General features: G+C 59.3%; 1 protein-coding gene across 1 annotated transcript; it reads left to right on the forward strand.

Annotated features, from left to right (window-relative positions):
- Positions 1–8,826: 8,826 nt before the first annotated feature.
- On the forward strand, positions 8,827–10,069 carry LOC122909149 (histone H1.10). Its single transcript, XM_044252890.1, has one exon. The coding sequence runs from the start codon at positions 8,934–8,936 to the stop codon at positions 9,573–9,575; it is 642 nt and encodes a 213-aa protein (XP_044108825.1). The 5' UTR covers positions 8,827–8,933; the 3' UTR covers positions 9,576–10,069.
- Positions 10,070–11,705: the final 1,636 nt, after the last annotated feature.

Here is an 11,705-nt window from a genome sequence, read left to right on the forward strand (position 1 = left end):
TGAAGCTGTGCCTCATCTCATGAGGGAACTTCCAGGGCATTTATTAACTTGTTCCTGACCAATTTCAGGATCCCCAAATGGGACAAGCAAATGAGTATGAAATAAAATTCTGTGAGCATTACAAAGATCACAGTAGATGATCAAAGATTCCACTAGGGTTTTCAAAGGGGTCACAACACTGTGGGGTCCCTGCCCGCTCTGCCAGGTGGCTTAGCAGGCTCAGTGCACAACTTTTGAGTTGTGACCCGTGTAGTTCACAACTCTGCGTGCAGGAAGCACAAGCCTCCCAGCCAGATCTGGGTTTGAATCCCATCTCATTCATTCAACAAATATTTATTGAGGGCCTACTATGTGCCAGGCCCTATGCAGCCGTGAGTTAGATAGGGTCCCTGCTCTAGCGGGGACAACAGACATGAGACAGGATAATCCCAGAAAGTGATCAGCGGTATAAAGCCAAGTATGAGAAAGTGTCGGGGGTGGGGGCGGGCAATGGGGTAAACAGCAAATGCTTTGCCATCTTTTCCTGGCCCGATATCATTAGGGACATTACCGAACCTCTCTGAAGCCTCAGTTTCCTCATCTGGACAGTGGAGGTAGAAATACACCACCCCCTACCCCCAATGCCAGGAATGTTCGATTCCTGGCAAGCGTGGCGCCCGGGCTTCATCTGTTAAGCAGGGGGCCACAGGCTGCTCTGCCACCCGTTAGGGCTTTCGGTTCTTCCCCAGGAAGAAAGTTGGTCCACAGACAGACTGCTTCTAAGAAAGGGAGATAAAGCCAAGATCCCCTCGCCTGCACCTCAGCCAATGGATCGCGCTGCAGTGGCGGCTGAAGCAGGCCTCCAAGGCTAACGGCGTAGGAAGACCTAGGAAGGGGGTTTGTGGGTCAGGTTTTGTCCTGGCTGTCTGGGGTCCCCTCCCAGAATAGTTTTTTGACCCCATCCCAGCTCCTCAGGCCTCGGACAGAGGCTTCAGGGGAAGAGAGGTCAAGCTCTACTACAGGTCTGAGGCTGGGAGGCGGTTCGGGCATCTCCTGCCTCAGGAAACCAAGCTCTGCTGGGCAGGCCCCCTTCAGAGCCAGCACTTCCCTGGTTTGGGGGGCGGTGCAGAGGCGAGGCTGCAGGGTCCCCAAGCCCCAGCCAGGCCAGTTCCCTGCCTCTCAGCCTCTAAGCTGGCCCTGGGGCAGTGGTGGTGGGGTCCAGGACTGCCCCCAAGGAAAGGAATTCCCCTGAAGGCTTCCAGTGGGAAGCTACCCTCCTCTCACCCTGGCCTTGCCTCCCTAACACTAGGGGTCCAGCTCCTCTGAGCGTCTCTCCTCGGTCCTCACCCAAGGGTGAGCCTGGGTGGGGACAGCTCTGCAGAGGCGGGGCCAGGAGAAGCCTTTTTCCAGCTTTTCCAGGGCTCCTTCCCTCCTTCGAACCCACAAACCCTCATTCAAGTTCTGAGCGCCTCTGCCAGGCCCTGTCTGTGCCACACATGGGCTGGAGGGCTGGCCAGAGACCCCACTTCTAAGCCCCAAGGGCCCCAGGACGCAGAGCCCGGGGCAGGCAGGCAGATGGGCAGGCGGCTGAGGCTTCTGACAGGGATGAAGAATGGGATAGGAAGGTAGAAAAGCTGGCAGAAGGCAGACTGCTGGACCACAGCTCACAGACCCACAGCTCACTGGAGGGGACAGGGGGGTGGCAGGGTGTTGCGGGGGGGGAGGCCCTGAGGAGTCCTGGCAGCCCCTGAGATGGGGGGCCCCGGGGAGAGCACATACACACAAGCTGGGAGTTACAGAACATGAAAAGGAAGAAAAACGAACCCCGAGGTCCGAGTGCCCCCCCTGGGGTGGCACTGGCTTGCAGCAACAGGCCCCAGATGGGGGCACAGGGCAGGGGTCGAGGAAATAGGGACACAGGGGCAGGTTCTGAGGACACCCTGGCCACAGGTCACCAAAAATGAACAATTCTCTGACAGAGAAACCCCAGTCATGGGATGAATACCTTAGGCATTTCCTGGCTAGTGAAGAAAGTCCTGGAAGCATTGAAACGGCACTGCACACCCACCAGCGGGGCCACTCGAATCAAGCCTGGCCCAGCTAGGGGCTGCGGGGAGCTGGGCTCTGTATGGGCCGTGGGGCTGCCGGGCAGGGTTCACACTTCCCATCGTTGGATTTTAGACCACAAATAACTAATGGACTTTTAAATAGCGGAAAAGAAGGCCTGGGAAAGGCAGCGTGACTTACATCAGGGTCTGCCCAGTCCCCCAGCTCCCTTTACTCCGGCTCCCACCCCCTCCCTGCTCGGTCCAGCAGCCTTCACGGCTCTTGGAGAATGGACGGGGAGAATTGAGAATGCCTCAATTCTGGAGACAGGTTCAAACCTCCGATCACCCTCAGCAATGTCACCTCGGTGGGCCTTATCATTAGGTGTGTGCACGTGGGCCAGCCGTCCCTTCTCCCTTAATGCAATTCAGAATGAAAACAGCACTTGAAGCGGCCGGCGTGAGGTCCCACAAGTTCTGGCTTCTTCCCTGATGAGCACTACTTGCTCTATCCTCATACAATGCGTATCCTATCAGAACCCTTTGTGGGGCTCCTGCTTTGCTGGTGCCCAAAGCACAGGCCTTCTGCGCTTAGGAACCAGCCCCATGGCCGTGTCCCATTCTCCCTGCAGAGCTGGAGCCCAGCTCCTCCTCCGGGACGCTCCCGGGCCAGAGGGGCCAGCCGGTTCCCTCCAAGCGAGGCCTCTCTGTCCCCACATTTCGCACCCTTTCAGCCTCAGCACGGACTTGTCCGCTCCTTTGATCCCTGGCCGCTTCTCTGGGGTTCCTCAGACCCACCAGCCCTTCAGAGCCCACTGCCCAGCCACAGGCGGAGAGGGGTCAGGGCCCCTAACAATGTCCCCATTCAGGGCTTCACAGTACACGTTTGCATCTTGAAGGCAACCCTTCCCACAGTCTCGCTGTGTGAATTTCCCTTGGTCTCCCTTTAAATGCTGAAAAGTAATTAGTGCTTCTCTAGATTTTAAATCCCAAACTGGGCCCTGCCACCCTTCCTCCCAGTCCAGGCCTAGGATGGAGCCAACCCCTCGGTTTAAAACAGGTTTTGGGGAGACAGACTCTTTGGCCTTCAACAGGTTAACAGCCAACGGGGCCTTCCCTGGGGAGGGGCCCTCAGGCGGCAGGGCCTCAGAATCCTGTCCCTGAGGCTGGTTACTCCCACCCAGGCCTTCTGGAAACCCTCCCGCGCAGAGGTGCCTCTGCTGGAGCTCTAGGGTGGACACCCCTTTTACACATGATAACACTGAGGCCGACGGAAGCACAGAAGCCCACCCAGAGCCCCAGGGTTCTGCATCCTAGACCCAGACTCTCCACACTCTGCTCTACACCGGGGTCTTTTGTTTTGTGTTTCATTCTCCAGGAAGGCTGTATTCTTGCGGGTCCTCCCTTCTCTTGAGGACCTCTCTGTTCAGAAGTCTGGACTTGGGCTGCCAAAGCTGGAGAGCGCTGCACACATCCAGCATCTTTTCACAAACTGTGGAACTGAGGGCAGAGTCATTGCGGGGGGAGCAGTGGGTCACACGTGAAGTTTGTGGGAGTGCCGGGGTCCAACCCCACCAGAACTCCTGCCTCCCAGCCCACTTTTCCTGGAGCGGCAGCTGTGGGCAAACCTGCACTGTCTTCAGGTGGCAGAGGGCAGTGAGCAGGGCGCCAACCAGGTGGGGGTAGGGGAGTGTGCCCAGGGCTGGGGTGCAGTGGGGAGCAAGGCAGACCCAACTCTGTTCTTACAGAGCGCTGGTACACACATAAACAGATGGGGTGCCTGGGTGGCTCAGTGGGTTAAGCCTCTGCCTTCGGCTCAGGTCGTGATCTTAGGGTCCTGGGATCGAGTCCCGAATTGGGCTCTCTGCTCAGCGGGGAGCCTGCTTCCTCCTCTCTCTCTCTGCCTGCCTCTCTGCTTACTTATGATCTCTGTCAAATAAATAAAAATCTAAAAAATATATATATTTTAAACCAAATGGAGTCTGGTGATGATAAGTGCTATGAAGAAAATCAAGCAGGGTGATGTGATACAGGAATTCTCCAGAGGTATTCATTCAGCCAGGCTGGCTAGGTGGCGGCTACCCTGAAGAGGCTCTCAAGGACTGAGATGAGAATAACTGCTGTCAGCCACATAGCAAGTGCAAAGGCCCTGTGGTGGAACAAGCCCCCCCACCCCCGCGGTCTGTGTGAGGAACAAAAAGGCCAGTGTGGCTGAGTGTAGACGCATCCTAGTGCGGTGAGAAGCTGCCTGAGGCCCTTGGGCAGAGGGGAAATGCAGGAAGTCATACTTCTGTGTTAGCGGCTTCATCTGCTGCTGCTGCTGCTGCTGCTGCTGCTGCTGTGTGGAGAGGCTTGGAGACCCCAGAGTGGAAGGGTGGAGAACTCCAGGGCTTGGGGAGGAACCTGTTTGGGAATAGAGGAGAAAGAAATCTATAGGTTGAATGAGAGAGTAGAGGGAAAAAGAAATCGAGGCCAAGCCTATGCTTTGGGGCTAGAACTGTCTGTGAAACCTTGGGGAGGAGCAGGTTTTCAAGAGAGAACAGAGGCCTGTTTTGGTCACCACCCGGAGAGAGCTATGCTTGGACATCCCAGTAGAGTTGGCAGCTGGCGGCCAGTCTGTTGGGTGGGAGAGAGACAGGAATGAGGGCTGACATAAACGGGGTGTCATCGGTGTCTAGATGGCCTCTGGAGCCACAGGACTGAAGGAGGAGGAGCTCACTAAGGAGGAAGGACCCACCTACCCACGCTGATTCTGCACCGCCCCCTCCCACTTAACTCCCAAGACTGGCCCAGCCGGAGGGCTGATGTGGGAGGGGCTCATCTCTGCTAGGCCCTGGCCACTTCTGATGTTTCTTTCTCCATCATTTTTCCTTAGTTACTTGAGGCCTTCCCCATCTACATTTCCTTAGAGGGGTCATAGCAGGGCTACCTGGGAGTGTGGGCTCTGAGAAGCATCCCTGAAAGCTGGCAGGACCCCAGGCCTGGAATCCTGGCTAATTGGATGAACCCACTATCCTCCATCCCCCAAGCCTGTGGCCACCTCTGTATCAGGCAAGTGGGATGAAACCATTTGGTCTCTGCCAGTTCCCAAGGCCCTAAAATTAGTCTCCCGGAGCCCTGCTCCACAGGTGCACAGGCAGCAACTCTCTCCCCGCCAGCAAAAGCACCTGCTCCACCAGCAGGCCAGAGAGCCCACCAGGGGTGGTGTGAACTTCCGAGCCCTGTCCTCTGCATCCTCCCCATGGCCTGGGTCACACCGCCTTGCCTACACGTCTGCCCCCGCCCCTGATTCCTTCTCCTCTCCAATCACAGATAGGCCTCCAGCTAGGTGGCACAGCTAGGCTCTGCCAACAGGGGCTAGAGAAATTTCTGTCTGCCCCACACTGGCCACACTCCCCATACTGACCAGGTGCTGGAAGTCTAGCCCAGCTAGAAGGGTAATGGTTACTCAGGCCCCGTTCCTCATGGCTCCACCTAGGGTGAATCTTCAGGTTTTTTTTGTTTTGTTTTGTTTTTGTTTGTTTGTTTGTTTTTAAAGGAAAGCTGAGATCTGGACACATTTTTATCTGAAATCGGCTGATTTTTCAATCCTGGACCTAATTTAGTTGTTTTGTTTTTGTTTTTAAAACACTGGGCAAGGGTGCCTGGGTGGCTCAGTGGGTTAAGCCTCTGCCTTCAGCTCAGGTCATGATCTCAGGGTCCTGGGATCGACCCCCACATCAGGCTCTCTGCTCAGCGGGGAGTCTGCTTTCTCCTCTCTCTCTCTGCCTGCCTCTCTGCCTACTTGTGATCTCTGTCTGTCAAATAAATAAATAAATAAATAATTTTTTAAAAATAAATAAAAAATAAAATAAAAATAAAACACTGGGTAAGGGGCACCTGGGTGGCTCAGTTGGTTAAGCGACTGCCTTCCACTCCAGTCATGATCCCGGGGTTCTGGGATAGAGCCCCGCATGGGCTCCCTGCTGATTGGAGACCCTTCTTCTCCCTTTCCCTCTGCCTGCTTCTTCTCTGCCTACTTGTGATCTCTATCTCTCTGCCAATAAATATATTAAAAAAATCTTTAAACACACACACACACACACACACACACACCCCAAAACACTGGGCAAAACAGGCAGATTCCAGCCAGAGGGGCTCAGAGGCTGGAGACTTGCCAGTCTCTCCAGCTCTGCTGAACCTGTCCATTCTGCTGATCGATAGATTGATCCACTTTCTGAATGGGCTGCACTGTGACAGGCCAGCCCTTCTTTCTTGAAACTCTCTCCTCCTTAGCTTCCATGACACCAGCCACCACTGGTTCCCTCCTTCCTCTCTGACCATTCTTCCCCTGTCTCCCATCGAGTACCCCTCCCTTTCCTACCACTTCCACATCCTCCTCTTCCCTGCGCAAGGACCTTGGGGAAGACATCCCTGACCCAGGCTGCTGCCACCAACTCTCCAGATTCACATTTCCAGCGACCTTCTCTCTGGGATGGCTGGGCAAACAGCAGTCTGGGGGTGCCCCTGCTGGCCAGGCTGGGGTATCAGCAAGGGCACCATCCTCTACTCTTTCTCTGACCCTTCAGAGACCAAGCTGGAGCCCCTCCAGGCCAGTCACTGGGCTGCCTCCCCCTGCAGCTGGTCCCTGGGGCCAGCTCTCTTCCTGGTGTCCCTGTTCCAGCCCCAGCTCTGAGCACCCGGTCCACCATGCTAGGGGGTCGCCATACCCACCTCCGTGCCTTCTGCTCCGTCTTGGGTGGCTTCGGCTCCTGGATGGACACTCCTCCATCTCTCTCTCTCTCACTGCATTACAGCCTCTGCATTTCCGGAACCTGTGATTTTTCGCTCAGGCCATGCCCTCTCTGCAAGACCTTTTTGCTCCCCAGGCGCCCCCCCGGGGCTCAGCCAGCACCACTTTCAGAAACCCACAGTCTCTGCTAGGAGACTCCTAATGGTCTTTTCTCGCCTTGGCTGAGGTCTTAGGCTGGCCAAGTTTCCCCAGCTTGACAGACAGTTCACTCGTGTGTGTGTGTGTGTGTGTGTGTGTGTGGCGGGGGGGGGGTGTGTCCTCCTTCCTGGGAGAGGGACTTGGCTTTCTTTGCAGGGACCTGGGCTTATCTTCCTCCTCCTATGGGCTGTATTCACTGCCCTGGGAGACGAGCCCTCCTCTGGGTCAATGCCACTGATCACCCCCCACTGCAAAGGAACCCCATCCTGTCTCACCTTTCCCAGCCTCAATTTCCTCCTCTCTGGGGCCTTATTCACTAATTTGTCTGAGGGGCCAATGGGGTCTGTGCCTGCTCTGGGAAAAGGGTGCGTGTGGACAGGGGCCTCTTGGAATAGAAGGCCTGGATCCCCCACCCCCACGCCAGCTTCCCCCTTCCTGGACTTCACGGCTTCCAGCTCTCTCTCCCCAGGAACCCCAATTTTCTACCGTCCCTGTCCCATTCATGCTCGAGCCTAAAAACCACTTATTCCCAAGGGATCCGCTCTCCTCCGGGGTGTCTCCCCATGGTCTCAGCTTCCCCAAGTAGAGGCTTCTTCGGCTTCGAGAAAGGCTGTTCGGCGCCTCCTCTGCAGCAGTTACGCTGCACCCCGACCAGCTCAGAGCCGCCAGACTTGCACAAGCCCCTGCGGAGGACTTCGCCGGGCGACGAGAGGGAGGGGGGCTAGAAGAGGAGTCTCCAGGACCCGCTCTCCATCGCCCTTCCCTCACGACAAGGGGAGGGGTGTGGCCGCAGCACCTCCCCTCCCCCATCCCGTCCGAGAACTCCTTCGGGGTTCGCAGCCTGTCACTCGCTCCACTAGCTCCACCGTGGAACCGCCATTTGGCTCTGGGGCGAACGGTGGCGGCTACTTGCGCACCACGAAATGGGGCACTGGGAGCATCAGCGTCAGTTTGGCGGGGGCGGAGGGCGGGGTGCGGGTTGGAAATGTCCACAGAGAGACACCTGCGGTCGTCCCCCACTTCCTCCCAGGCGGGGCTCAGACCCCCGAGGTATAACAAGACCCCGGGTGCGCAGCCGGAGGGAGCCTCAAGCCGCCATCCCCTCCGACTCGGGCGGAGACCCCCCTCGAAGATGTCCTAGCACATTTCACATTGCCCCAGCCGACCACGTGAGGGCGTGCCCTGTGTTAGTTCGGACAAATTAAATCTCGTCCTGCGGGCAGGCCGGGGGCTCCCAGACCGCGCTCAGGGCTTGGATGGCTGTGGCGCACTCTTGGCTGCCGGCCGCAAAGCTCCGGGCCGCGTGGCCTCCCCCGGGGCCCTCGCTATTTGCCCCCAAACGGGGTGCCCCCCTCCTCTAGCGCTCCCGCAGCATAGGGTGCACCCCTCTGTTCCCCTCTGCTGAGCCCTTCCCGGGCGCAGGCCGTCTCTCCGTTGCGCCGCAGGCTCGGGCCCTGTTCGGGGCGCTCGGCCGAGGGTTTGGTGGTGCCCGGGAGGCGCGATGCGGGAAGCCAGCGGCCGAGGAAGGGGCTCCAAGAAGCACAAGTTGGCGCTGGCTCCAGACCAGGCTGTTGTTGTTCTCAACGTGGTCCGCCATGGAGCTATAAAAGGGGAGCGGAGCGCCCTCCTCACCAGAGCGCAGCGCGCACGCCCAGCGAGCTTCGGCGACGGCAGCGGTAGCAGCAGCCGCGGCGCTCTCTTGGCGGATCTCTCCGCTCCGGCCGGGTCCCGGCTCCGGCCCTCTCCGCCCCGACACCCCCTTCCGCTCCGGCCCCGGCTCCGGCCCGGGACCTCCTGCTCCGGCCGGCCCGGCCCCCGCCCCAGCCCTGCCGCCCGGCCCCAGGCCCGGCCGCGGCCGCTCCCGCCTGGAGCCGCCGCGCGCCCCCAGTCCCCCGGCGCCCCCTCGGCCCCTCGCCTTCCTCTTCCCGGCGCGGCCCCCGGGCTTTCGCGCCCCGCCCGCCACCAACCCGCTCGCCACCATGTCTGTGGAGCTGGAGGAGGCCCTGCCGCTGACAACCGCCGAGGGGGCGGCCAAGAAGGCGGCCAAGGCTGGCGGCTCGGCGGCGCTGTCCCCGTCGAAGAAGAAAAAGAACAACAAGAAGAAGAACCAGCCGGGCAAGTATAGCCAGCTGGTGGTGGAGACCATCCGCAGGCTGGGCGAGCGCAACGGTTCGTCGCTGGCCAAGATCTACACGGAGGCCAAGAAGGTGGCGTGGTTCGACCAGCAGAACGGGCGCACCTACCTCAAGTACTCCATCAAGGCGCTGGTGCAGAACGACACGCTCCTGCAGGTGAAGGGCACCGGCGCCAACGGCTCGTTCAAGCTCAACCGTAAGAAGCTGGAGGGCGGCGGCGAGCGGCGCGGAGCCACGGCGGCCGCCACCGCCCCGGCGCCCGCCGCGCACAAGGCCAAGAAAGCGGCCCCGGGCGCGGCCGGCCCCCGGCGCGCGGACAAGAAACCGGCCAAGGGCCAGAAGCCCGAAAAGCGCTCGCACAAGAAGGGCGCCGCCTCCAAGAAGGACAAAGGCAGCAAGGCTAAGAAGGCGGCGGCCGCCGGGGGCAAGAAGGTGAAGAAGGCGGCCAAGCCCAGCGTCCCCAAGGTGCCCAAGGGCCGCAAGTGAGCGCGCCGGCCTGCCGGGTCTTCCCGGCCTTCGGTTTTTCTACCCCGAGTGTATGTAGGTTTTGTACGGTTGTCCGGCCCGGCCGCCGCCGCCCCCGCTCTGAGCCGCACGGAGGGCCCGGGCCCGCTCCATCCCCTCCTAGGCCCCCCCCCCCCGCCGCCGTAGAGTGTGTTTTTTTGTTGTTGTTGCTTTTGCTTTAGATTTTTGAAACGGCCTGGCGACGCCCCTATTGGCTCTCGCCCTTGGCAACGGCCGTCGCCATGGCTACCGGCCCCTAGGCGCCAATGGCCGCGGCCGCGCCTGCCTTCCTGGGCGGGGGCCTCGGGGTGGCCAGGCCCTGGTGTGCAGGGACGCGGCCGCCACCGCCGCCTTTCCCCACTCCCCACCCTCCGCCTTTGGGTGTGCGACAAACAATCGCTCGGGGCGCGGGCCGCGCGGCCTTCCTTCATCCCGCCGGCCTTTTTGGGGCACAATAAATTGTTTAAACCTTTGAACCGCTCTCGTTTTCTTCCGAGTGGAGTAGGGATGGGCGCGGTCGGCGCGCGGCTTGGGTTGGATGGGGTCCCAAGGGTCCAGGGGACCCGGGATGTTAGCGAGGTAGGCCTGGAGGTTGGAGTTACCCGCGCGGGAGTGGTAACCGCCGGGGACCCTCGAGGGACCGACCGATCTCTCCCTCTGTGAGCAGAGGTGGAAAGATGCTGGAGATCGCTGGTGGGGGGGCGGTGGGGTGGGGGCGCAGCCCTGGCTTTTCCGGGTTTGCTGAGCAGGGCCCCTCAGCACGTACAAGGTCACACCAGGCTGGGCCTTTGCAGAGGTTAGTTATTCTGGATTCACTGAGACTTTGTGTTGATGCGACAACGATATTGGAAATGTAGAGGCCTTGGGCTCTGGCTCACTGAGCACAGCCCGAGGTGTGGCCTGAGCAAGGCGTTGATCCTCTGCTTGTTGGCCGGTCTGAAGTGCACACGGGACCAGAGGGTTATTGGACAAGTTGGGAAGAATGATCCTCTGCCCTGAGACACCCTGGCGTCCAGTATGTGTGATAGTTGTACTTAAGACCAAGTGAGCCTTTGATGGATGTTCCTATGAAGACAGCCATGTAAAAGGAAGGCTCTGGGGCAGTGGGAAGCTAGGGAATGTTCTAGAACAGTGGGTATATGTGCATATACTAAGCTACATGAGCCTGGGCTAGGGGTCAGTGACAGATGGGAGATGATCTCTCTTAGAGACTACAGGTGGTGGGGAGAAGGACGCTAGGGGAGGGGAGGGAGCATCACTGGAGAAGCCCCTCTGGCCTGCCCATATCCCTGACCCAGGCCGGCAGCCACTATCCTGCCCCAGCGCAAAGAGTGGGGTCACAGGGCAAACCCTTCAGCCACCTACCACCCTGCAGACCCTTGGGGCAAGTGGTCACTCCACATGCTCTTTCAGTTTTTTAAAGTCTTGGCTGGGTCTCCCTGCTGCCCATTGCCTCCTGCCTCTGGGAACTGCAGGGCCCAGTGCCAGCATGAGTCTCCCCCACCTTGTCCTGGCCTGGGCTGTGAGGGAGGACACGATGGTGGGCACAGCCAGCACAGGTGCCTGCCCCACCCAAGCTTCCCTGCCAGCAGAGAAGAAGGAAGCCAAGTTCCTCTGCCCGTCATTGTCCTCTAGGCAGAAGGTTTGAGAATAAGATGAACCACCTCCCAAGTATGGAGACCTGTGACTGATGGCAGTTAGGAGGCCCTGTCATTAGGGCCAAGGACAAAATGGGATGCTAGCCTTGGCTGAGGCTATTCTGGTTCTGGGCAACTGTGGGCATCCAGGGGGCAGGCAGGAGATCTGGGCTGGAGACAGCAGGACCATGGTGGTTCAGGCCTGACCGCTGCACCCACCCTGCCAGCCCAGGTCTGCCACTTGGTGATCAGTACCAGTTTCAGCTACTGGCAGTGTGCGGGGTTGGGGGGATGCCCAGTGCCATGCTGCAGGGCCGTTGTGCCAGCCCAGCTCCTGTCCGCAGGGCCAGCTAATAGGACAGCAGCAGCTAGAAGTCAGGAGAGGCCGAGGCCTACCCAGGATTAGAGGGGATGGTGCTCCTGACCAGCTGAACGTGATCCCTCAGATTCCACCCCCTTTCCCTAAATTGGAAAC

Source organism: Neovison vison, chromosome 6 (assembly GCF_020171115.1).
Source record: "Neovison vison isolate M4711 chromosome 6, ASM_NN_V1, whole genome shotgun sequence".
Lineage (NCBI taxonomy): Eukaryota > Metazoa > Chordata > Mammalia > Carnivora > Mustelidae > Neogale > Neogale vison.

Excerpts from the sequence above, each read along its gene's own strand:
- LOC122909149 (XM_044252890.1), top strand. The coding sequence starts at position 8,934 with ATGTCTGTGGAGCTGGAGGAGGCCCTGCCGCTGACAACCGCCGAGGGG.